At 39.6% G+C, this 23,194-nt stretch overlaps 1 protein-coding gene across 1 annotated transcript in view; it reads left to right on the forward strand.

Annotated features, from left to right (window-relative positions):
* Positions 1-23,194, forward strand: part of LOC306865866 (ryanodine receptor 1-like) — a gene marked incomplete at its 5' end in the record, with an annotated part of 54,251 nt that overhangs the window by 6,694 nt on the left and 24,363 nt on the right. Inside the window, 64 exons of the mRNA XM_079410691.1 lie at positions 1,114-1,188; positions 1,310-1,388; positions 1,480-1,592; positions 1,682-1,781; positions 1,882-1,978; positions 2,085-2,159; positions 2,239-2,395; positions 2,482-2,646; positions 2,806-2,927; positions 3,135-3,327; positions 3,506-3,641; positions 3,722-3,817; positions 4,021-4,139; positions 4,225-4,358; positions 4,447-4,688; positions 4,767-4,959; positions 5,207-5,423; positions 5,503-5,607; positions 5,772-5,875; positions 5,954-6,037; positions 6,636-6,795; positions 7,011-7,158; positions 7,280-7,485; positions 7,670-7,844; positions 7,925-8,133; positions 8,776-9,134; positions 9,214-9,343; positions 9,476-9,636; positions 9,783-9,945; positions 11,097-11,183; positions 11,293-11,519; positions 11,667-12,111; positions 12,223-12,822; positions 12,906-13,106; positions 13,237-13,348; positions 13,541-13,681; positions 13,767-14,040; positions 14,177-14,291; positions 14,389-14,521; positions 14,712-14,806; positions 14,892-15,027; positions 15,286-15,472; positions 15,626-15,737; positions 15,820-15,940; positions 16,023-16,192; positions 16,378-16,598; positions 16,743-16,833; positions 16,914-17,054; positions 17,189-17,352; positions 17,437-17,515; positions 17,676-17,765; positions 18,161-18,301; positions 18,471-18,548; positions 18,630-18,705; positions 18,800-18,923; positions 19,006-19,121; positions 19,217-19,284; positions 19,385-19,506; positions 19,679-19,728; positions 19,923-19,983; positions 20,078-20,204; positions 20,297-20,408; positions 20,509-20,590; positions 20,706-20,836. Coding sequence (XP_079266817.1) covers positions 1,114-1,188; positions 1,310-1,388; positions 1,480-1,592; positions 1,682-1,781; positions 1,882-1,978; positions 2,085-2,159; positions 2,239-2,395; positions 2,482-2,646; positions 2,806-2,927; positions 3,135-3,327; positions 3,506-3,641; positions 3,722-3,817; positions 4,021-4,139; positions 4,225-4,358; positions 4,447-4,688; positions 4,767-4,959; positions 5,207-5,423; positions 5,503-5,607; positions 5,772-5,875; positions 5,954-6,037; positions 6,636-6,795; positions 7,011-7,158; positions 7,280-7,485; positions 7,670-7,844; positions 7,925-8,133; positions 8,776-9,134; positions 9,214-9,343; positions 9,476-9,636; positions 9,783-9,945; positions 11,097-11,183; positions 11,293-11,519; positions 11,667-12,111; positions 12,223-12,822; positions 12,906-13,106; positions 13,237-13,348; positions 13,541-13,681; positions 13,767-14,040; positions 14,177-14,291; positions 14,389-14,521; positions 14,712-14,806; positions 14,892-15,027; positions 15,286-15,472; positions 15,626-15,737; positions 15,820-15,940; positions 16,023-16,192; positions 16,378-16,598; positions 16,743-16,833; positions 16,914-17,054; positions 17,189-17,352; positions 17,437-17,515; positions 17,676-17,765; positions 18,161-18,301; positions 18,471-18,548; positions 18,630-18,705; positions 18,800-18,923; positions 19,006-19,121; positions 19,217-19,284; positions 19,385-19,506; positions 19,679-19,728; positions 19,923-19,983; positions 20,078-20,204; positions 20,297-20,408; positions 20,509-20,590; positions 20,706-20,836 — 9,547 coding nt within the window. The remainder of the gene's footprint in view (positions 1-1,113; positions 1,189-1,309; positions 1,389-1,479; positions 1,593-1,681; positions 1,782-1,881; positions 1,979-2,084; positions 2,160-2,238; positions 2,396-2,481; positions 2,647-2,805; positions 2,928-3,134; positions 3,328-3,505; positions 3,642-3,721; positions 3,818-4,020; positions 4,140-4,224; positions 4,359-4,446; positions 4,689-4,766; positions 4,960-5,206; positions 5,424-5,502; positions 5,608-5,771; positions 5,876-5,953; positions 6,038-6,635; positions 6,796-7,010; positions 7,159-7,279; positions 7,486-7,669; positions 7,845-7,924; positions 8,134-8,775; positions 9,135-9,213; positions 9,344-9,475; positions 9,637-9,782; positions 9,946-11,096; positions 11,184-11,292; positions 11,520-11,666; positions 12,112-12,222; positions 12,823-12,905; positions 13,107-13,236; positions 13,349-13,540; positions 13,682-13,766; positions 14,041-14,176; positions 14,292-14,388; positions 14,522-14,711; positions 14,807-14,891; positions 15,028-15,285; positions 15,473-15,625; positions 15,738-15,819; positions 15,941-16,022; positions 16,193-16,377; positions 16,599-16,742; positions 16,834-16,913; positions 17,055-17,188; positions 17,353-17,436; positions 17,516-17,675; positions 17,766-18,160; positions 18,302-18,470; positions 18,549-18,629; positions 18,706-18,799; positions 18,924-19,005; positions 19,122-19,216; positions 19,285-19,384; positions 19,507-19,678; positions 19,729-19,922; positions 19,984-20,077; positions 20,205-20,296; positions 20,409-20,508; positions 20,591-20,705; positions 20,837-23,194) is intronic.

Consider the following 23,194-nt stretch of genomic DNA (forward strand, 5'->3'; position numbering starts at 1 on the left):
CTTTATCATACAGTATTTTGAGTGATGATAGTAATTTAGTTTAGTTTAGTTTACAGTAGATTATTATTAATCATCTGGCTGCTACTGCTAAGAGTTTCTAGCTGTTTAATTCTTAACTAAGTAAACAAACAAAACTACAGCCTATTTACAAATGAAACTGACCCGCACTTGAAGTCATGAACAGGTCAGTAGTTTTGCCTCTTTGATCCGATCCATTCTCGAGTCGCTTGCATTGATTACTCTGAGAGAAACATTTTGGTGGCGATGCGGAGCACGTGCGAGCTAAATCGTGCTGCCAGTCAAGACTAACCGATTCATGATGTATTATAGATTTGTTATCGAATGGTGATCCATCAAAACTCAAAAGTACAGATATTTGTGTAAAAATGTAAGGAGTAAAAAGAAAACTACAGAATGTCACATTTTATTATTGGGTGAATCAACACAATGTTTTACCAGCTAAGAAATTCAGCACTTTTAGAGTTTCATCCCTCTATCTGATGTGATGTGAGCATAAGTACTGGAACAGTTGCCTCACAGGTCTTTCTAAGTGATCAGCTGTGTCCTGTTTGCATTAATTCTTCAGATATTAAAAGCAGGGAATGTGTCGTATCAGTTATATTAATTACTTCTGTATTCTGAATCCTGCATTCGATGATGACACACACAAACCAGGATGAAGATGATGGATCTGACTTTGAGAGAAAAGCAAGTAATTTGGATGCTAAAAGGAAAGATGAAGTCAATTAGAGCTCTAGCAAAAACAAAGGGCATGGAGAAATCAAGAGTTTGGAAACCACCAGCGACACCAGCAACCAACAATGACCTGATCGCAGAGATGGGAAGTAAGGAAGTACAAATACTTCGTTACTGTACTTAAGTAGATTTTTCTGGTATGTTTTTAATTTAATTTTTTGACTACTCTCATATTCATCGTTTAATCATATTTTTATCATAATCTTTTAATGATCTTTTAATCATATTATTCATGTCTTGACTCAACAGCCAACAGAGCAATTTTGTCTTTACTGTTCCAATACTTTTGGAGGGCACTGTAGATGTTTATGCATCTCTTGAATTGTGTATAGTCATGTTTTTCCACCTTCTTTCAAGTCTTCACAAGGGGGAGGCCACCGCACGTTGTTGTATGGCCATGCCATTCTACTAAGGCACACTCACTCTGAGATGGTGGGTCGAATCTCAGTACACACATACATCACTAGATGAGTGTTTTGAGAAATATTGCTACAGTGATAGAATCATTCAACCTTTCTGTTTTTATTGATTGGCATCTCTTTGCATGATGCAGTACCTCAGCTGTTTGACAACATCAAGGTCACTTACAGACAAGCTGGCCTTTGACGTGGGCTTGCGGGAGGAGTCGACAGGTGTCTGATTTCTAGTGGATTGTTATCACAAATGTACTTGTAAATATACAAAAGAGAAATCTGACTAAAAGATGTCCTTATCTTATTCTAGGTGAGGCATGTTGGTGGACCATTCACCCTGCATCCAAGCAGAGGTCAGAGGGTGAGAAGGTCAGGGTGGGCGATGATCTCATCCTGGTCAGCGTGTCTTCTGAAAGATATCTGGTAATGATTGTTTCTACTGTAGATAGTCAACACAGTCTCGTTTGTAAGGAGCCTACAGTTTTTACCTGAAAAATCTGTCCCATCAACAGCACCTTTCCTATGCCAGCGGAGACCTCATGGTGGACGCCTCTTTTATGCAAACTCTTTGGAACATGAACCCAGTCTGTTCTGGCTGTGAGCTGGCAGAGGGTTAGCAACTAATATTAATATTCATTGTGGAGATCACCAATTTATTTAATGTCTTTACAACAAATGTAATGCATTATTTTGTGATGTTTCTTTTGTTCAGGGTATCTGACTGGAGGGCATGTTCTGCGTCTTTTCCATGGGCACATGGATGAATGTTTAACAATTCCTACTGCTGACCAGGGCGATGACCAGAGACGGTGAGATATAAAACATATGCTAATGTAATGTAAGCAATTTAATGTACGTTTTTAAGTGTAAACATGCACCACAGTCAATCTTTTCTTGTTTTGCATGATTTTTCAGAAATGCACACTATGAAGGTGGAGCCGTGTGCAGCCACGCCAGATCTCTGTGGAGGCTGGAGCCTCTTCGCATTGGGTTGGTGCTATTTGTATACTTGAAGTGCCTTAAGTGCCTTTTTTTTCTTCCTTTGAGCTGATGTTCAACCTGTACACAGGTGGAGTGGTAGCCACATGAAGTGGGGTCAATCCTTCAGAGTGCGTCACATCACCACAGGCAGGTATCTGTTTCTGGATGAAGAGAAAGGACTTTTGCTTGTGGATGCGGAAAAAGCGAATACAAAGAACTCTGCTTTCTGCTTTCGTGCTTCAAAGGTTGGTATATCTTTCTCTCTGGGAGGCTGCCCTTTTGAAAATGTTTTCTAACAATCATTGACGTCAAACATCATGTGACTGAGTAGGAGAAGACTGAGGTGGCTCAGAAACGTGATGTGGAGGGAATGGGGATCCCAGAGATCAAGTATGGAGAGTCCATGTGCTTTGTTCAGCATGTCTCTACCAGCCTGTGGCTCACATATGCCTCAGTGGATGCCAAATCTGCTCGGCTGGGGCCACTGAAAAGGAAGGTACAAATATTAATACACATTACTGTTTTACTGTATCAAATAAATGCATTCTTGGTGATCATAAGAGACCTCCAAAAAATAAATCTTACTGACTTCAGGCCTGAAACTACTCAATTCACAGTTTTCACCAATGCTAATATGTGTATTTCTTTTTCTTAGGCTATACTTCATCAGGAGGGTCACATGGATGATGCTCTGACTGTGGCGCGTTCTCAAACAGCAGAATCCCAGGCTGCTAGAATGATCTATAGCACAACAGGACTCTTCACTCAGTTCATTAAGTAAGAAATACCCCATGTTAAACCAGCCTATGGTGGTTTAAGCTGGTCTTCTAGGATCAAAACAGACCAGCTTAGCCAGACTTGGAGACCAGATAGATCAGCTTAGCACCATTAACACTGATTTAATAAAAAAATTGCTTTTTTATTAAGGGTAAGGATCAGGGTAAAGATAAATAATATTATTTGTTAATTTGTGTTGTCTGACAGGGGTCTGGACTCCCTGAGAGGGAAGAGTAAATCTCCAGGCCCATCGTCCTCGTCTCTGCCTCTAGATGCCGTGGTTCTGTCCTTGCAGGATCTCATCTTCTATTTCCGCCCTCCAGAGGAGGAGCTGGAACATGAGGAGAAGCAGACCAAACTGCGCTCCTTAAGGAACCGACAGAATCTATTCCAAGAGGAGGTTAGACATGCTGGCAATATATATATATATATATATATATATATATATATATATAAATGCAAATAAAAATAAAAATGTTAGTTTTATTTATACTAATTCATATATTGCCTTTACATTCACTGCATATAACAGTTACAAAAACATACACATAATTGCCAAGGTCTGCTTTGTTGCATAGGGCATGATCAGTCTCGTATTGGACTGTGTTGATCGGCTGAATGTCTACAATACTTCAGCCCACTTCTCAGAATTTGCCGGGGAGGAAGCAGCTGAGTACTGGAAAGAGATAGTCAACTTATTTTATGAGCTGCTGGGTATGGCTGTGTTTACTAATAATTGTAATTTAGCCACAGTGTTAATGAAAAAATGTAAAACCCAATTCTTTCTCCTTTAGCATCTCTGATCAGAGGAAACAGGGCAAATTGTGCTTTGTTCTGTGATAATCTTGACTGGTTGGTCAGCAAACTGGACCGCTTAGAGGCATCCTCAGGTAGGAAGCCATAATTTATTTAAAACTCCAAATAGAGGCAGTTGAGATTTATTTAAAAGCTTGAATCCATGATACATTTTTTTTTATTCTTTGATAAATAGAATAGACTTGATCAATTTAATGGGTCCTTGCTGATTGAAAGGATTTTTTCTTGAAAAATGTATTTTAAACGGTAGTGTATATGTGCATGTTTTAACTGCCAGGCATTCTGGAGGTGCTGTATTGTATCCTTATTGAAAGTCCTGAGGTGCTTAACATCATCCAGGAGAACCACATCAAATCTATCATTGCGCTTTTGGACAAACATGGACGCAATCACAAGGTTGATATCTTTTTGTAATCGAGATTTAAACTTTTCTGGACTGCACGTTCAATCGTATCTGTCCTGTGGTGACTTTTCATTGTAGGTTCTAGATGTCCTCTGCTCTTTATGTGTGTGTAATGGTGTTGCCGTGAGGTCCAATCAGAATCTGATCACTGAGAATCTGCTTCCAGGGCGTGATCTCCTCCTGCAGACCAACATCATCAATTATGTCACCAGGTCTGACTAGAAACCAAATAATATATCATAAAAGAGATATGTAGATTAGTTTGTTTGGCATCTGGAGCTCATGTTTGATGTTTTACAGTATGAGACCCAACATTTTTCTGGGCACATGTGAAGGCTCTACACAATTTAAGAAGTGGTACTACGAGTTAATTGTAGACCATGTGGAGTCATTCTTGACTGCTCAGGCATGTCACCTTCGTGTTGGCTGGGCTTTGACCGAGGGTTACAGCCCTTACCCCGGAGGAGGAGAGGGATGGGGAGGCAATGGAGTTGGAGATGATCTTTACTCGTATGGCTTTGATGGGCTACATCTGTGGACAGGTGAGGATTACCTTCCTCCATCTGTTCCAGCACACTGATATCCCACTGAGGTCATCTATAACATTATGCTCTCGTCAGGTCGCGTACTACGTCAGGTTTCCTCATCAAATCCACACATTCTTGCGGCTGGAGATGTGGTGAGCTGCTGTTTGGATCTGAGCGTTCCTAGCATCTCCTTTCGGATCAATGGACATCCCGTTCAAGGCATGTTTGAGAACTTCAACCTGGATGGCCTCTTTTTCCCTGCGGTCAGCTTCGCAGCTGGGATCAAGTAAGAGCCAAGCTTTTAAATTCAACACATTAATGTTAAATTTAAATCTCCAGTTCTGTTCCTGGAGGACCGCTATTTAAAAGAGTATAACTCTAGCCCTTACTAAATACAACTGAACCAGCTAATAAAACTTCCAGTTAGGTGTGATGGAGCTAAACTCTGCAGGAATGTGGCCTTCCCAGAGCAGCATTGGACCTGACCTAATGGGACAAATTCAAAAATGCGTTCCAATTTTTTGCCATCACAGAGTTCGGTTTCTTCTTGGTGGACGGCATGGAGACTTCAAATTCCTTCCTCCTCCCGGTTATGCCCCGTGTTATGAGGCAGTTCTGCCCAAAGATAGACTGCGTATTGAGCCCATTAAAGAGTACAAGCATGACTTCGATGGGGTCCGAAACCTTTTGGGACCGACCCAGTCTCTTTCCCACACTGCCTTCACTCCCTGCCCTGTGGACACTGTGCAGGTAGGATTTCATAAAATGTAGTTAAAGGGATATATTAATAAAGTGACTTGATGTTTTGCCATCTAAATTATTTCTGCAGATTGTACTTCCTCCTCATCTAGAGCGGATTAGAGAGAAACTGGCTGAGAACAGCCATGAGCTGTGGGCCGTCACTCGAATTGAGCAGGGCTGGACCTATGGACCGGTCAGTCTATGACTACATAAGATAAATATATAATTAAAGGATACAATCAAAATACTATGTCCACAATAAACATATTTAATATATAAATAATGTGTCTTTTTGTTGAGTTTTCTTTGAATCAATTCATATTCAATGCTGACGGTCTGCTGTCCACACTCTTTCAGTTTCGTGATGACAACAAGAAGCTGCATCCTTGTCTAGTGGATTTCCAGAGCCTTCCGGATGCTGAGAAGAGCTACAACTTGGCAATGTCTGGAGAGACACTGAAGTGAGTGAAATACTGAGATTTGACGTGTTTGTTTCTGTCTGGTTAATTAATGTCTTTTTCTTTGTATTGTCTCTATAGGACTCTTCTGGCTTTAGGATGTCACGTTGGCATGGGTGACGAAAAAGCAGAGGAGAACTTGAAGAAAATCAAACTTCCTAAAACGTCAGCACGTATAGAATATTTTGATAACCACTAATCACTTAGCACTAATAAAGTAATAATGAAGTCTTAATTGCTTTTGTATTAAATTAAATATTAAAGTTTTGGCATCAGTATTTTTATTTTTGAAAGAAATTAATACTACAGCAAGAATGTATTCAAATTGATCAAAATGACAGGAAAGACTATTACATTGTTAAAAATTCTGTTACAATTAAATGCTTTTCTTAATTATTCATAAAAGAAGCCTGAAAAAATGTATCTTGCTTTCCACAAAAATATTAAACAGTACAGCTGTTTTCAACATTGATAATAATAAGAAATGTTTTTGAGCACCAAATCAGCATATTAGAATGATTTCTGAAAGATCATGTGACTCTGAAGACTGGAGTTATGGCTACTGAAAATTCAGCTTCGCCATCAGAGAATTTAGAATTTAAAAGTAATTTTTAATTGTAATAATGTTTCAAAATATTATCCGCCTTTGTGAGCATAAGATACTTATTGAACATTTGAACAGTATTGTACTAAACAAATAGATCATTTAATGACAAAAGTAAAATAATGTCTAAAGTTAAATTACTTTCTGATTAATTCTTAGGTATATGCAAAGTAATGGATACAAACCTGCTCCTCTGGACCTCAACCATGTGAAACTGACACCGAATCAGAACACACTTGTGGAAAGACTGGCCGAAAATGGACACAACGTCTGGGCTCGAGACCGTGTTCGTCAAGGCTGGACTTACAGCATTATTCAGGTAGGGCTGCACACTTGTTTCAGGAGCACCGAAATATAACAACAATAAATGACAAAAATAAGGAAATGCAAAAATGCATCCAGAGCATACTTTATTCTTTACAAGTCATTTTACAAGTTTTTATTAAGATTTTTTCTTCATATTTTTGTACTTGAGAACTTTTAATTCCTGATCTTTCTATAGGGTTTGCTTCATATTCTTCTGATTTGTTTTAGGACATTGTGAACAAGCGCAACCCCCGGCTTGTGCCATACAATCTACTGGATGAAAAAACGAAAAAGACCAATCGTGACAGTGTATGTGCCGCTGTAAGAACTCTGATTGGCTATGGCTACAATATTGAGCCACCTGACCAGGAGAGCAGTGAGTCTGTACATCTTATCATTTACCAAATCAGCCTCATCAAAGGGAACTTAAAATCATTCAATGAATTTTGTGTTTGTAAACTTTTACTCATTGAAGCTTCTGTGACTATTTATTTTAGGTGGACATGGAGCTGGTAGTGGTCGGAGTGATAAGATCCGTGTGTTCAGGGCAGAGAAATCCTACGCCATAACCCAGGGAAAATGGTACTTTGAGTTTGAGGCGGTAACAGTGGGAGAGATGAGAGTTGGGTGGGCAAGACCAAGCGTCCATGCAGACAGAGAGCTGGGATCAGATGACCTGGCCTATGTCTTTAATGGGTTCAAGGTACTTAAATTTCATTAGCGTTCTTCAGGGCTTCTTTGTTTTAAGAACCTTCTACAGTTGTTAATTGCACCTAATGTGTTTAGTGTCACTTTTGACCAATTTAATGTTGAGTAAAATATAAATATCTTTAAAAATGAAACTGAACAGTAGTGTATAATATAATATATCTGATTTTTAACCACAGGCTCAGCGTTGGCATATAGGGAATGAGCCGTTTGGCCGGCAGTGGCAGTCTGGTGACGTGGTGGGTTGCATGATTGACCTGACGGAGCAGAACATCATGTTTACTCTGAATGGAGAAATGCTGATCAGTGACTCTGGATCTGAGATGGCCTTCAAAGACATTGAGATCGGAGAAGGTGAGAGTCACGAAGAGGAATAAGATTGAGACATTAGTAGCTGTGACATTTAATAATGTGTCTATTGTTCTCCTGAGTAGGCTTCATCCCGGTGTGCAGTCTGGGGCTGTCTCAGGTTGGCCGTATCAACCTTGGGCAGAATGTGAGCAGCCTGCGCTACTTCACAATCTGTGGCCTACAGGAAGGTTTTGAGCCTTTTGCCATCAACATGAAGAGAGATATTACCATGTGGTTCAGCAAGAGTTTGCCCCAGTTTGTGCCTGTGCCAACAGACCACCCTCATATTGAGGTAAAAACTCACTCAAAATGCCTTAATTCATGTGGATCTGCACAGCTCAGCTGCAGGTCTTTCACTTTGTCAATAAAGTGACGTTAAGTTGAATTAATGGTGGTGATGTGGTGCAGTGGATAAGACACATGCCTTTGGTGTGAGAGACCCGGGTTCGAATCCACTGTGAGACACCAATGTGTCCCTGAGCAAGACACTTAACCCCCTAGTTGCTCCAGAGGCGTGCGACCTCTGACATATATAGCAATTGTAAGTCGCTTTGGATAAAAGCGTCAGCTAAATGAATAAATGTAAATGTAATAATATTAAAATCATTTTCATTCATTAAAACAAAGCTGAAATAAAATTAAATCTAAATATTAGAGGAAAAAACTTTTTGATTAAAAAAATATTGGATGAGAATCTCAAATGTTGTCAAATTTTGCAACTAACTGAAATAATATGAAGTACTAAAATTATTAAACCTAAAACTAATTAAAAACAAAATTAGATGCATAAAAATAAATAAATGACAATTCCTAGAACTTTAACTAAAATTAAACATATCACATATTCTTCCAAATATAAATACTTTAATAGTAAAAAATATAATACTAAAATAACACTGTCTCTGACCCTTTTCTTCTTTAATTTCTCCAACAGGTGTCCCGTGTGGATGGAACAGTGGATAGCGCCCCCTGTCTGAAACTGACACATAGGACATTTGGGTCTCAGAATGCCAACACAGACCTTCTGTTCTTTAGACTCAGCATGCCTATCGAATTCCACGAAACCTTCAAGGTGCCAGTGGGAGCTTCACCCCTCACCCGAACCCTCACTATCCCGGAAGATGAGGCTCTTGAGGTGGACCCCGAATCTGAATTTGAGCTCCTGAAGAAGTCAGCCACTCGTAAGGAGCAAGATGAAAAAGAAAAAGAGCCATCCGTCCCGAAAGAGCTTCCTGGCAACAAAGAGGGCGAGAATGAGAAGGACACCACCACAGAGAAGAGCAAAAAGAGAGGGTGAGAGAAAATAAAGTCAATTAGAAATTTGTAATCCTCACTTTTGATTCAGAAATGACAAAGTATCCATGATTTCCAGGTTTTTTTCCAAGGCGAAGAAGGCAGCATTTATTGCCCCACCACCAGTGGTTCCAACAGTGCCTCGTCTGATGGAAGACGTTGTCCCTGATGATCGAGACGATGCTGATATTATCTCAAACACAACGACTGTATGGATTAAATTTTATAATCTTTTCCTTACTAAATATCTTTGTATCGCTTGTAGAATTTCATCTAAATGGTTATTTGATCCTTGACAATGTGGTCATGTATAATAAAAGCCCTTCTTGTTATTCCACCAGTATTATTATTCAGTCCGGGTGTTTGCCGGACAGGAGCCCAGTGGAGTGTGGGTAGGGTGGGTCACTCCTGACTACCACCAGTATGACCCACATTTTGATCTTTGTAAAGTCAGAAATGTAACTGTTACGGTTGGGGATGATAAAGGCAACATTCATGACAGGTAAGACCATTCATGCTGCCACATACTTTAGTAAATTTTCCACCAGAATAGGCATATATGAGTAAGAACCCAGGCTTAACTTAATCTATTTCATATCACTTTACATTTCTCAGAACAATACAGTGTCTTTCCTCTGCTTTCCTCAGTGTAAAACGCAGCAATTGCTACATGGTTTGGGGAGGAGAGTTTAGCAGCTCACAGCAAACACGCATCAGCCAGGAGGATTTTGTGATCGGCTGCTTGGTCGACTTGGACACAGGACTGATGACCTTTACAGCCAACGGGAAAGAGATCAATGCATTCTATCAGGTGAGAGAAAGTGGTCAAAGTGAAGTAGTTTAAACTATATTACTACATGTTTGCAGTAGTGTTCCAAGTGGTATATAATGTTATGTAATTTGTCTTAGGCAATCGGGAGAGCAGATCCAACATACAACAATACAATTATTCAATAACCCTCCATTCAATACTAGCGATTATTGTCAATTTGATTTCACAGATAATATTTAAACTAAATTGAGCTAGACAATGGCATCTCTGAATTCAATAATGAAATGACTTTAACTGAAAATTGAGTGTTTAATCTTATTATTATACATTACTGACACTCTATCCTCCAATTTAATACTGTTAAGTGCTTTGACACAATCTGTATTGTTAAACGCACTATATAAATAAAGGTGACTTGACTTGACTTGATCTGTAAAACAGTAACATGATACTTTTATCCACCCCATAAACCCTGAGACTTCGCAAAAAATGCAAGCGCTGACTAGCTCGTGTACAAACATAGTCCACTTGATGACTCCACCGCAGCTGAGAATCAAAGTACATACCTAAATACTTATGTTGTTACCTGCTCAACTTTCTCCTGATTAACTACAATTGGGCTATGATCACCCACCAACCTCGGGTCAAAGATCATTTCTTTAGTTTTTTTTACATTCAACATCAAGTTGTGCTCCTCACACCACCGCACAACCCCTTCTATCTTTGATTTATACATGCCGACATCTGAATTTTTTGTCAGCAAACTGAGTATAACTGTATCATCTGAAAATGTAATAATATAGGTGTTTATGTACTGATTCCTACGATCATTCGTATATAATGTAAAAAGAAGGGGGGAACTTACACAGCCTTGAGGAGCTCCAACATTTGTGACCAATATATCAGAGAAAGTTGAATTAATTTTCACTTGCTGTTGTCGTTCAATTAGAAATGCATAATACCATTTAATTATATAGGGGTTCACCTTCATCTGTTTTAACTTAAATAACACAATATCTGGAAGTAGAGTATTAAACGCTGAATGCAATGTAATATTTTTTATTAATATTTACTTATTTTCATGTTTTTATTTATTAACCTCTTTTATTTTACATATTCTTAAAAGCACCATAATTTTATGTCTATTTAATGTGACATTTTTCTCTTGTGACTCTTTCTCTGTGTTTCAGGTGGAACCCAATACTAAGCTCTTCCCTGCTGTCTTTTGTTTGCCGTCAAGCCAGAACATTTTACAGGTGGAACTCGGCAAACTAAAGGTCACTATCTCATGCTGAAAACTCATTTTTTTGTACAAACATTATACAGTCATTTGTTTAATGTAAATTGTTCTTTATTCTTATTCTGCTTTTTCTTCTTTATATCCAGAACATTATGCCCATCTCTGCGGCCATGTTCCGTAGTGACCATAAGAACCCGGTCCCTCAGTGTCCTCCCAGGTTGGATGTCCAGATGTTGACACCTGTCATATGGAGCCGGATGCCTAATCACTTTTTGTCCCCTGAAACTGGCCGTGTGAGTGAGAGGCAGGGCTGGAAGGTGCAATGTATGGAACCTCTTATTATGATGGCGCTGCACATTCCAGAAGAAAACAGGTATTACCTCAGTACGGAAATAGTACCTGGCTATTTCATTAGAAATTAGAAAACAAAATTCCTTGATCCTTTTAAATAAAAGAATTCAGTGTGTTATGAAAAATTTAACTTTCAAAACTGAAAATTATCTTTTCCTCTCTTCTCCAGGTGCATTGACATCCTGGAACTGTCAGAGCGCTCCGACCTAATGAAGTTCCATTACCACACACTGAAACTGTATGGCTCGGTGTGCGCTCTGGGCAACAACCGTGTTGCACACGCCCTCTGCAGCCACGTTGATGAATCGCAGCTATTCTACGCCATCGAAAACACCTACCTTCCCGGCCCCATCCGCAGCGGCTACTATGACTTGGTCATCTCAATGCACCTCGAGTCTGCCAAGCGCAACCGTCTCATGACTAATAAAGAGTTCATTGTGCCCATGACAGATGACACGCGTAGCATCACCCTCTATTCAGATGCTGAGAAGGCCCATGCGCTTCCTGGTGTCGGGCTCACCACCTGTCTACGCCCCAAGCTACACTTCGCTCCAACTGGATTTTTGGGTACTAATGCAGACCTCTACACCCTCAGTCCCATTTTACCTCTGCAGGTAGGTAGAGGAAATGAAATTCCTCATCTCCGTGTCTTCTCGTAAAGACTGCCACAAAATTAGCATCTTAATTTCTCTTTTGCTGGCTCTTTTTGTCTTTCTGTACTGTAGATGCTTAAAGACCATGCCCTTAGCATGCTTACAGAAGCTGTGCAGGATGGTGGGCAGGCCATGCGAGATCCCGTAGGTGGCAGCGTTGAGTTCCACTTCGTGCCCATTCTGAAGCTCATCAGCACCTTGCTAATAATGGGTGTGTTTGATGACAGTGACGTCAAGCACATCCTGAAGCTAATCGAACCATCCGTCTTCACTGATGGTGAGAACCCAGCTGAAGAACTGGAGGCTGCCAAAACTGGAGATGCCGAACAACTGCTGGTCTGCAAAGAGGAAGGAATGGAGGTAAAAGAGGAAGAGGAGCAAGTAGAAGGTGAAAATGAAAGAGAGCTGCTGGATGAAGGAATGGGAGAGGAAGAGGAAGAAGAGCTTGAAGAAGAGGAGGATGACCTCGAACCTGAGGAGGAGGAATATGAAAAGCATGCAAGAAAAGAAGGGAAGGAGGATGAACATGCTGCTGAAAAAATGGATAGAGAGAAAACAACAGATGAAGAAGTTGAGAAAGAAACTGGTGCAGCAGTTGCAGAAGCAAAGGAAGAGGAGGATGTGGGAGAGGGACTGCTGCACATGAAGCTTCCTGAGTCTGTTAAACTTCAGGTGAAGTACTATCGATTGAAGACTTTCAAATATATTAGTATTTCTCTGACTCTTTGACTTTTTTTTGTCTTTGTCATCCTTAGATGTGTACTCTCCTGCAATATTTCTGTGACTGTGAGCTACGTCACAGAGTGGAAGCCATCATTGCTTTCTCAGACAGGTTTGTCAACCAGGTGCAGACTAATCAGAGACATCGATATAATGAGCTCATGCTGGCCTTCACAATGAGTGCCGCAGAAACAGCCCGTAAGACCCGTGAATTCCGCTCCCCTCCACAAGAACAGGTACTGTTCGGCCCCTCTGGAGAGACACTGCAGTCTAGCTATTTATAAAGCTTTTTTTAGCTTTATATATACCAAGGCTGCGCTTTCTGTCCAGGGAAAAAAGAGCAGAAATTTACACTTACACTTACAGGTGAACATGTTGCTGAGCTTTAAGAACTGTCCAGAGGAGGAAAATTGCCCCGTTCCTGAGGAAGTCCGGAATGACCTGCTGACATTTCACCATGACCTTTTGGCTCACTGTGGTCAGTTTAACCACACAGACTAAACTCTTTTCAAATATATACTGTCGCTGTTTCATATAAAGATTAATATTATTCATATATTATTCGTCCATGTTTGTTGCTGCTTAACATATAATTTCTTTCAATCATTAAAGAGTCTCTGTTGTCAAGCATTATGTAGGGAGTCACATGTATTCTCCTTCTCTTTTAAAGGGGTTCATATTGAAGAGGAGGAGCAGGAAGAGGAGGTGGATACCTCTCTTCGTGGGCGCCTCCTGAGACTAGTGAAGAAAGTTAAGAGCTTGCGAAAGAAGCCGGAGGCTGAGCCTGAACCTGAAGAAGATAAAAAACCCAGTAAAAGTCTTTTGACTTCATATTAGACTTCAAAGTCCCTTTTTTCCATACCGTAACTACATGAACCTTTGCTCTTGTGTCACAGGTACTCTGCAGGAGCTGATTTCCCACACCATGATCCACTGGGCTCAGGAGTCTTTCATTCAGAACCCTGAGCTGGTGCGGCTCATGTTCAGTCTGCTACACCGACAGTATGATGCACTGGGTGAGCTGATCCGAGCATTGCCCAAAGCCTACACTATCAATGCAGTGTCTGTGCAAGACACAATGGAGCTACTGGAGTGTCTGGGACAGATCCGCTCCCTGCTCATCGTACAGATGGGGCCTGAAGAGGAGAGGCTGATGATCCAAAGTATAGGGTGAGTGCATGATTGCACCCTAAAAAAGCTCTTCAACTTCAATAAGTAACAATAGTAACTGCAATATATACCTTATGCTTACACTGTCATTTACACCATGCTGGAGTTGCAACCATCATCTGTCTTTCTCTTTCAGAAATATTATGAGCAACAGGGTATTCTATCAGCACCCCAACCTGATGAGAGCTCTGGGGATGCATGAGACGGTCATGGAGGTTATGGTGAACGTACTCGGAGGTGGAGATTCCAAGGTACTCAGTTTTTAAAAGACACATTTTTTTGCGATGTTCAAACATTTGAATGGTTTGAAAGATTTTTTTTAATTTAATTAGCATTTTCTCTGACCAGGAGATCAGATTCCCTCGAATGGTGACCAACTGCTGTCGTTTCCTGTGTTATTTCTGCCGTATCAGCAGACAAAATCAGCGCTCAATGTTTGATCACCTGGGCTACCTCCTACAGAACAGTGGGATTGGGCTGGGTAAAGTCTGATTTTAGAGGAATTCACCTTTTTAAGGGGTTTCTTCTTTTTATTAAACTTTTCATCTCCAGTATGTGTTTAAGTTTAGTCTAGTTAAAAATTTAGTAAATCTAATTTAAATTCAATTATATTCAGCTATAAATGTTTATTATTGATTGTCACATCAGTCAACCAGTAATCACTTTTTTAGGAATGCGTGGCTCCACTCCTCTTGATGTTGCTGCTGCATCCTGTATCGATAATAACGAACTTGCCCTGGCCCTCCAAGAGCAAGACCTGGAGATGGTGTGTCAACCGAAAATACAAACAGAAAACTTTGACCAGTTTTTGTGGCTGCCAGAAAACTCTTTTTGTTTCTCTTTTTATGCAGGTGGTGAAGTACTTGGCAGGTTGTGGTCTGCAGAGCTGCCCCATGCTTTTATCAAAAGGTTACCCAGATATTGGGTGGAATCCCTGTGGAGGCGAGAAGTATCTGGATTTCCTGCGCTTTGCTGTATTTGTTAATGGTTTGTAATTATAATGTGATGACGGTTGTAACTGGACAAAGGAGAGTGTAGTTTGCATACATTAGATACTTTATGCTCTTGGTTTGTTTGTTAGTGTGACAATCGTAATACAAATCAAATAATAATAATAATAATTTATGGTACAGCTTTGTTGGACCAAAACAGATCCCATCTAATATGCTTAAATTCAATTCAGTACAATTAAATTCAATTAAACTGAATTGTTTTTCAACATTTTGTGTAATTTTCTAATTTCAGGAGAGAGCGTGGAGGAGAACGCTAACGTGGTGGTCCGACTTTTGATCAGGAGGCCTGAGTGTTTTGGTCCTGCACTGAGGGGAGAAGGGGGCAACGGTCTGCTTGCTGCCATTGAAGAGGCTATTAAGATCTCAGAAGATCCTGCAAGAGATGGACCCACTGTTAAAAAAGACAGACGCTTCCCCATGTGCGTGCAAATTATCTCTGTACTGCATTACCGTGTGGTATAATAAAGTAATTTTATCCTGACAAAGTCACCCAGTGTGATGTTTTGCTACTTTTTGGTTTCACAGTGGTATGTAGAGAGGTTTTTGAGTGTTTCTTGTTTATGTTGTGTCAGGTTTGGAGGTGAAGAGCAGCATGAGGAGAACAGAGTGCACCTGGGAAATGCCATCATGTCCTTTTACTCAGCTCTCATTGATTTACTGGGTCGCTGTGCACCTGAGATGCATGTAAGTGTGTTTGTATGCAAATGTTTGAGTGATACTAAATGAAATCTGATTGATTGAACGTCTCACTTCCTGTCTTGTATAGTTGATCCAAGCTGGTAAAGGCGAGGCTTTGAGAATCAGGGCCATTCTTAGGTCTCTGGTGCCTATTGAGGATCTGGTTGGTGTGATCAGCTTGCCATTCCAGATACCTGCTTTTGGAAAAGGTTATGATCAGTTAAGAGCTTGTAGATAGATGCATGTATTTTTACCATTCTCACACTTCCTGTTTTGCCCATTACATTTCAGATAACAGCATCATTGAGCCAAAGATGTCTGCCAGTTTTGTGCCTGATCATAAAGCACCAATGGTCCTGTTCCTGGACCGAGTTTATGGCATCGACAACCAGGACTTCCTGTTGCATGTACTGGAAGTGGGCTTCCTGCCTGACATGAGAGCAGCAGCTTCCTTAGACACGGTAAAATACCTACTGTATCTATCTTCACTTGCAAAAATGCTGTCTGTGATTGAATTCAAATAATATGAGACATACTGAGCTGTGGTGTTCACATGGGAAATGTGGGTTCAAGTTTAGCTTGCAACATTCTCTGTACATAACTGTCTGCAGTACTGTCACAATGACCATCCTGTTCTTTTTCTAAGGCCGCATTCAGCACTACAGAAATGGCCCTGGCGCTGAACCGTTACCTGTGCTCCGCTGTGCTTCCTCTTATCACTAAATGTGCTCCTTTATTTGCCGGCACGGACCACCGTGCCATCATGATCGACTCCATGCTCCACACCATCTACAGGCTGTCCCGAGGACGCTCTCTAACCAAAGCTCAGAGAGATGTTATTGAAGAATGCCTCATGTCTTTGTGCAGGTGAGTGTTATACACAGCAGCAAACAGCAATAAAACAACAAGTGTTCATTCAAAACATGTTTAGCTTAGCTGATGTCAGTATTTACATAATTTTTCTGGTGATTTTAATATCCTTTAGCTTATTATGTAATGTTTGCTTTACAGGTACCTGCGTCCATCCATGCTCCAGCACCTCCTCAGACGGCTGGTGTTTGATGTGCCGATTCTGAATGAGTATGCTAAAATGCCCCTTAAGGTATGGCATTATTTCATCACACATTCATTCATTTAAACTGGTTTCTACAGTTATCTCACCTGTGTGTGATTATTTTGCAGCTGCTTACTAATCATTACGAGCGTTGTTGGAAGTACTATTGTTTGCCCAATGGCTGGGCTAACTTTGGCGTATCATCAGAGGAGGAGCTTCATCTGACCCGTAAACTCTTCTGGGGAATTTTTGAGTCTCTCGCCCACAAGGTGGGAATACACCCTCTTGTGTAATAAATATAAAAGATGCTGTTACTGAGCTGCTTTAGAGTGTTATTCTGTCCCAAAATGTAGTGAAAAGACAGAGGAACATCGTAGCTTTTCTAATTTGTCTCTACCAACAGAAATTTGATGCAGAGCTATTCAAAATTGCCATGCCTTGTATATGTGCGATTGCTGGAGCGATTCCTCCTGATTATGTGGATGCCAGTTACTCCTCCAAAACAGAGAAAAAGGCCTCTGTCGATGCTGAGGGCAACTTTGATCCTAAACCTGTGGATACGACCAAGTACTTTTAATTATTAAATTATTCTGTTAAGCGTGATGAAAAAAATGAACAAAAAGTCAAATATTTAATGTTCTCTTCTTATAGCACTATCATTCCAGAGAAGCTGGATGGTTTCATCAATAGATATGCAGAATACACACATGATAAATGGGCTTTTGAAAAGGTATGTATTGTATTATTTGTTCACTTATTTATTATATGGTGCTGCCAAAAGGTTGGTGCTATGTTGGGCCACGCTATGAGTGGTTCCTAAGTGGTTACTTTCTGATTTATTTGTTTATTTATTTGTGTAAGAGTCTTACCATTGCCTTATAATCCATCAGATTCAAAACAACTGGACCTTTGGTGAGGTGCTGGATGAAAATGCCAAAACTCATCCCATGCTCAGGCCTTACAAAACGTTCTCTGAAAAGGTAACAGACATCATATAATATTAGATTTCCACTCTTTCTGTCACTATGGTGAACTTGGAAACAATTGAGAACTAAATAACCAAGATGAGATAAGATAAACTAAAAACACATATTAGAAAAAGAACAGAAACATAAAACAAAACAAGAACCAATGCTGAGAACACCAATTAAACACTAGAAATGACAACTAATACCTAAATCAATGAATAAAACAATAAAGACACTACAAACAGACAGCTAGAAAAGGCATTACAAAAAACTACATAGCCACAATTTCAGCATAAAAGTCCAAAGCAAGATGCAGAACAGGATATTTGACTCTCAGACTTCATAGTGCTCTTTTGTTTATTGCAAGAGCCTTATATCATGTTTTTATTCAATAATGTTTGCATTAGGATAAAGAAATCTACCGTTGGCCCATTAAAGAGTCCATCAAGGCCATGATTGCATGGGAGTGGACGCTGGACAAAGCCAGGGATGGAGATGATGAGAAAACAGAAAAGAAGACAGCTCGCAAGATCTCACAGACTGCACAGGTAAGGACAGAGTGAAAAATATTTTGAGATATTAACCAAATACTAACTGCATACTGCTGTATCCAAGTTATGTTTTGTGATTTTTGTTTATCATGTTAAATGAGAAATTACATATATTTATTAATACTCTAAATATAAGTATGATGTTATAATTAATTTATTTTCATAGGCGACTTATGACCCCAGTCATGGCTACAGCCCTCAGCCCATTGATATCTCAGGCATGACACTTTCCAGAGAGCTACAGGTACACAGTGCTAATGCACATTTTCATTTTCATTTAATACAATAGAAAGTATCGTAGCTAACCACACACTACGTGTTCTAGTCCATGGCAGAGCAGCTTGCAGAAAACTACCACAACACCTGGGGGCGCAAAAAGAAAATGGAATTACAAGCAAAAGGTTTGCTTTTCTCCAATGTCTCATCAGTAAACATTTTTAAAATAGTTTTTAGTTGCAGCTCTTTTTAGTTCGTCCACATCTCTTTTTGAATTAGGGGGCGGCACACATCCTTTGCTTGTGCCTTATGACACACTGACGGCTAAAGAAAAGACTCGAGATAGAGAGAAGGCATATGAGCTGCTCAAGTTTCTCCAGCTGAATGGATATGCTGTGACAAGGTACAGGAGCCACTGAAACCCATATGTACTCCAAAATATTGCAATTGTTATAATTCTGATTGTCTAAAATCTCTCTGTCCAGAGGGCTCAAAGATATGGAAAGTGACATTTCATCTATTGAGAAACGTTTTGCATATGGCTTCCTACAGAAGCTGCTGAAGTGGATGGATATTGCCCAGGAATTTATAGCACATCTTGGTACAACTTTCTTTATCTTTGTTCTTTATCCATATTGCATGAATTTATGGAGTAATTGAAATAAACAAAATTTCCTGTAACATTTGTGTTTACAGAGGCTGTTGTGAGCAGCGGCCGTGTGGAAAAGTCGCCACACGAACAAGAGATAAAGTTCTTCGCTAAGGTCAGGCTCTCGTGGTCTATATGCCCAAAATGTCTTTCAGCATGAACATTAGCACAGGACTAAGAATAATGTGTGATTTATTTTTTTATGTCATCCTCAGATTCTTTTGCCTTTAATAAATCAATATTATAAAAATCACTGCCTCTACTTCCTTTCCACACCTGCCAAAATCCTGGGCAGTGGCGGACATGCCTCCAACAAGGAAAAAGAGATGATAGCAAGGTAACAACACACTTACAGACACTTTACCAGATGTTTATTGCAAATACAAGGCCAAATCTTATTACTTCATGTATTTTGTTACTTTTATTTCACCCTGTTTTTCTCGCTGCCTTTTCCTTTTTTCTCTCATTCATTCTTCACGTTCCTTTGGTTTCCTTTTATTTGGTATCAGCATCTTCTGTAAGATGTCTGCCCTGGTGCGACACAGAGTGTTTCTCTTTGGTAAGATATCTACTCTGCTGTCTTCCATCACTTTTCCTTTCTGTTTTCTTACTGCTTTTATTTCTTACTGCTTTCCTTTCTTTTTGTGTGTTGCTCTCCATCAACTAAATAAGTAGAGCATTTGCTTTACCTACGGGTCTATAAAAAGCGATATTTCTGTCCTTGATGTAATGCCATCTTTTTGTGATGCACAGGTACGGATGCACCTGCTATTGTCAACTGCCTTCATATCCTTGCACGGTCACTTGATGCCAGGTAAGTCACTGAAATGAATTTCCAGTCAGAATGTAGAAAGTTTGTGAAGTAGTTAAATGTTGCTTCTCTTTTTTTATTTCTCTGATGTTAACAGAACTGTGATGAAATCTGGACCTGAGATAGTAAAAGCAGGACTACGTTTGTTCTTTGAGAGTGCAGCTGATGACATTGAAAAGATGGTGGAGAACCTCAAACTCGGCAAAGTGTCCAAAGGCAATCAGGTACAGCTCGAGTAATGCTTACTGTATATGATAAGGTTAATTTGCTGCATTGTTTTTGCATGGTACAAATATTTTTGTTTTTTATCTCTCAGCCGGTTAAAGGTGTATCCCAGAATATTAACTACACCACAACAGCTCTGCTCCCTGTCCTCACTTCACTGTTTGACCACATTGCTCAACACCAATTTGGAGATGATGTTATCCGTAAGGACTTTTTTGAAAACTAAATACTCCATAAATACAGTATGGTTTTATAGTTTTAAAATGCAGTTAAATTAACCTGTGTTTCTTTTGTTTCTGTTAGTGGATGATTTGCAGATGTCCTGTTACCGAATCATGTGTAGTATCTACTCTTCGGGAACTGTAAAAACACCTCATGCAGAAAGGTTTGTTAGAGAGTATTTGTGTGTGTGTGTGTGTGTGTGTGTGTGTGTGTGTATAAGTCTGCAGTGATGTGACTGTGGTTGAGGTTTCTATTGTGTTTCTCTATATTTACATTAGGCATAGACCAGCCCTTGGAGAATGCCTTGCTCATCTCGCTGCAGCCATGCCTGTGGCCTACCTGGAGCCCCATCTTAATGAATACAATGCGTTTTCAGTGTACACTACCAAGACACCCAGAGAAAGATCTAGTAAGTCCTCTCTTTGCAGCTACACTACTGTTTAAAAGATGATAAAATACAACTTAGAATGTTACAGAAAATGATTCAAATAAATGCTATTCTTGTGAACTCTATTCTTCAAAGAATTATGAAAAAATATTAGGCTGCACAACTGTTTTCAATATTGATAATAATAGGAAATGTTTCTTGAGCACCATATTCAGATATCAGAGTATTTCTGAAGGATCATGTGACACTTAACACTGAAGTAATGGCTGCTGAAAATTCAGCTTTTACATCACAGAAATAAAATTAATTTTAAAACATATTGAAATTGTTCATTTAAATTGTAATAATATTTCATAATATTAGTGTTTTGACTGTATTTATAATGAAATAAAATGCAGCCTTGATGAACATAAGAGACTGCTCGAAAACATTTACAAATCTTATGACACCAAACTTTTGAATGGTTATATATACAGTGGCCTCCATAAGTATTGGAACAGTAAAGACAAAATTGCTCTGTTGGCTGTGGAGTCAAGACATTTAAAAATATGATTAAAAGATGAATATGAGACAAAACTACAGAATGTTACATTTTATTATTTGGTGATTCGACATATAGATGTTTTACCAGCTAAGAAGTTCAGCACTTGTAGAGTTTCATCCCTCTATCTGATGTGAGGATAAGTATTGGAACCGTTGCCTCACAGGTCTTTCTAAGTGATCAGCTGTGTCCTGTTGCATTAATTCTTCAGATATTAAAAGCAGGGAATGTGTTGTATCAGTTATATCCATTACTTCTGCATTCTGAATCCTGCATTCGATGATGACACACGCAAACCAGGATGAAGATGAGGGAGCTGACTTTGAGAGAAAAGCAAGCAATTTGGATGCTAAAAGAAAAGAGGAAGTCAGTTAGAGGTATAGCAAAAACAAAAGGCATGGAGAAATCAACGGAAACAACCAGCGACACCAAATCAAGTCAAGTCACCTTTATTTATATAGTGCTTTTAACAATACAGATTGTGTCAAAGCACTTAACAGTATTAAATTGGAGGATAGAATGTCAGTAATGTATAATAATAAGATTAAACACTCAATTTTCAGTTAAAGGCATTTCATTATTGAATTCAGAGATGTCATTGTCTAGCTCAGTTTAGTTTAAATAGTATCTGTGAAATCAAATTGACGATAATCGCTAGAAATCAAGTGTCCCCAACTGAGCAAGCCAGAGGCGACAGTGGCAAGGAACCAAAACTCCCTCTGTGACAGAATGGAGAAAAAAAAAACCTTGGGAGAAACCAGGCTCAGTCAGGGGGCCAATTCTCCTCTGGCCAGGATATTATTGTTTATTTATTGTATAGTTATTGATTTAATTAATTTTAAATGTATTATGCTTCTATTTTTATATTGTTGCAACTTCTAACAAGCAACCAACGACCTGATCGGCTGAGAAAACAACAGTAGTTGATGACAGACAAATCATAAAAGCTGTGAAAATTAATCCTAAAAGACGTGTCTGTAAAATCACTAACAACTTCCAGAAAGCTGGGGTGATGCTCTGACAATCTACTGTCCTCAGGAGACTGACACAGAATTACAGATGCTACACAGCAAGATGCAAACCTCTGACCAGCACCAAAAATAGAAAGGCAAGATTAGAATTTGCAAAAAAGCACAAAGGTGAGCCAGAAGAGTTTTGGAACTGTGTTTATGGACTGATGAGACAAAGATAAACCTTTATCTAAGTGATGGGAAAGCAAAAATGTGGAGAAAAAAAGGGAACTGCAATGATCCCAAGCACACAGCCTCATCTGTAAAGCATGGTGGAGGTGGTGTCATGGCATGGGCATGCATGGCTGCCTCTGGAACAGGCCCTCTCAACTTTACTGATGACTTAATGTATGATGACAGTAGCAGAATGAATTTGGAAGGGTACAAAACCATCTTGCCTACCAATATTCAAGAAAATGCCACCAGATTCATTGGGAAGTGCTTCATATCGCATCAGGACAATGACCCAAAACACCCTGCCAGTTCAGTCATGGAATTTATAAGGACAAAGAAATGGAAAGTCTTAGATTGCCCAAGTCAATCTCCAGATTTAAATCTGATTGAACATGAATTTCACCAGCTGAAGAGGAGAGTAAAGGCAGAAACTCCCCAAAACAAGCAACAATTGGAACTGGCTGCATTAAAGGCTGGGAAAAGTATTTCAAAGGATGAGACCAAGAGTCTGGTGATGTCTATGGGTCACAGACTCACTGCTGTGATTGTGCGCAAGGGATCTGCAACTAAACAATAGCTTTTAATCTTTTATATCTACCTTATGTTCAACTGTCCCAATACTTATGCTCACATCAATGAGTGGGATGAACTCTA

The sequence above is a fragment of the Barbus barbus genome (assembly GCF_936440315.1).
Source record: "Barbus barbus genome assembly, chromosome: 47".
Lineage (NCBI taxonomy): Eukaryota > Metazoa > Chordata > Actinopteri > Cypriniformes > Cyprinidae > Barbus > Barbus barbus.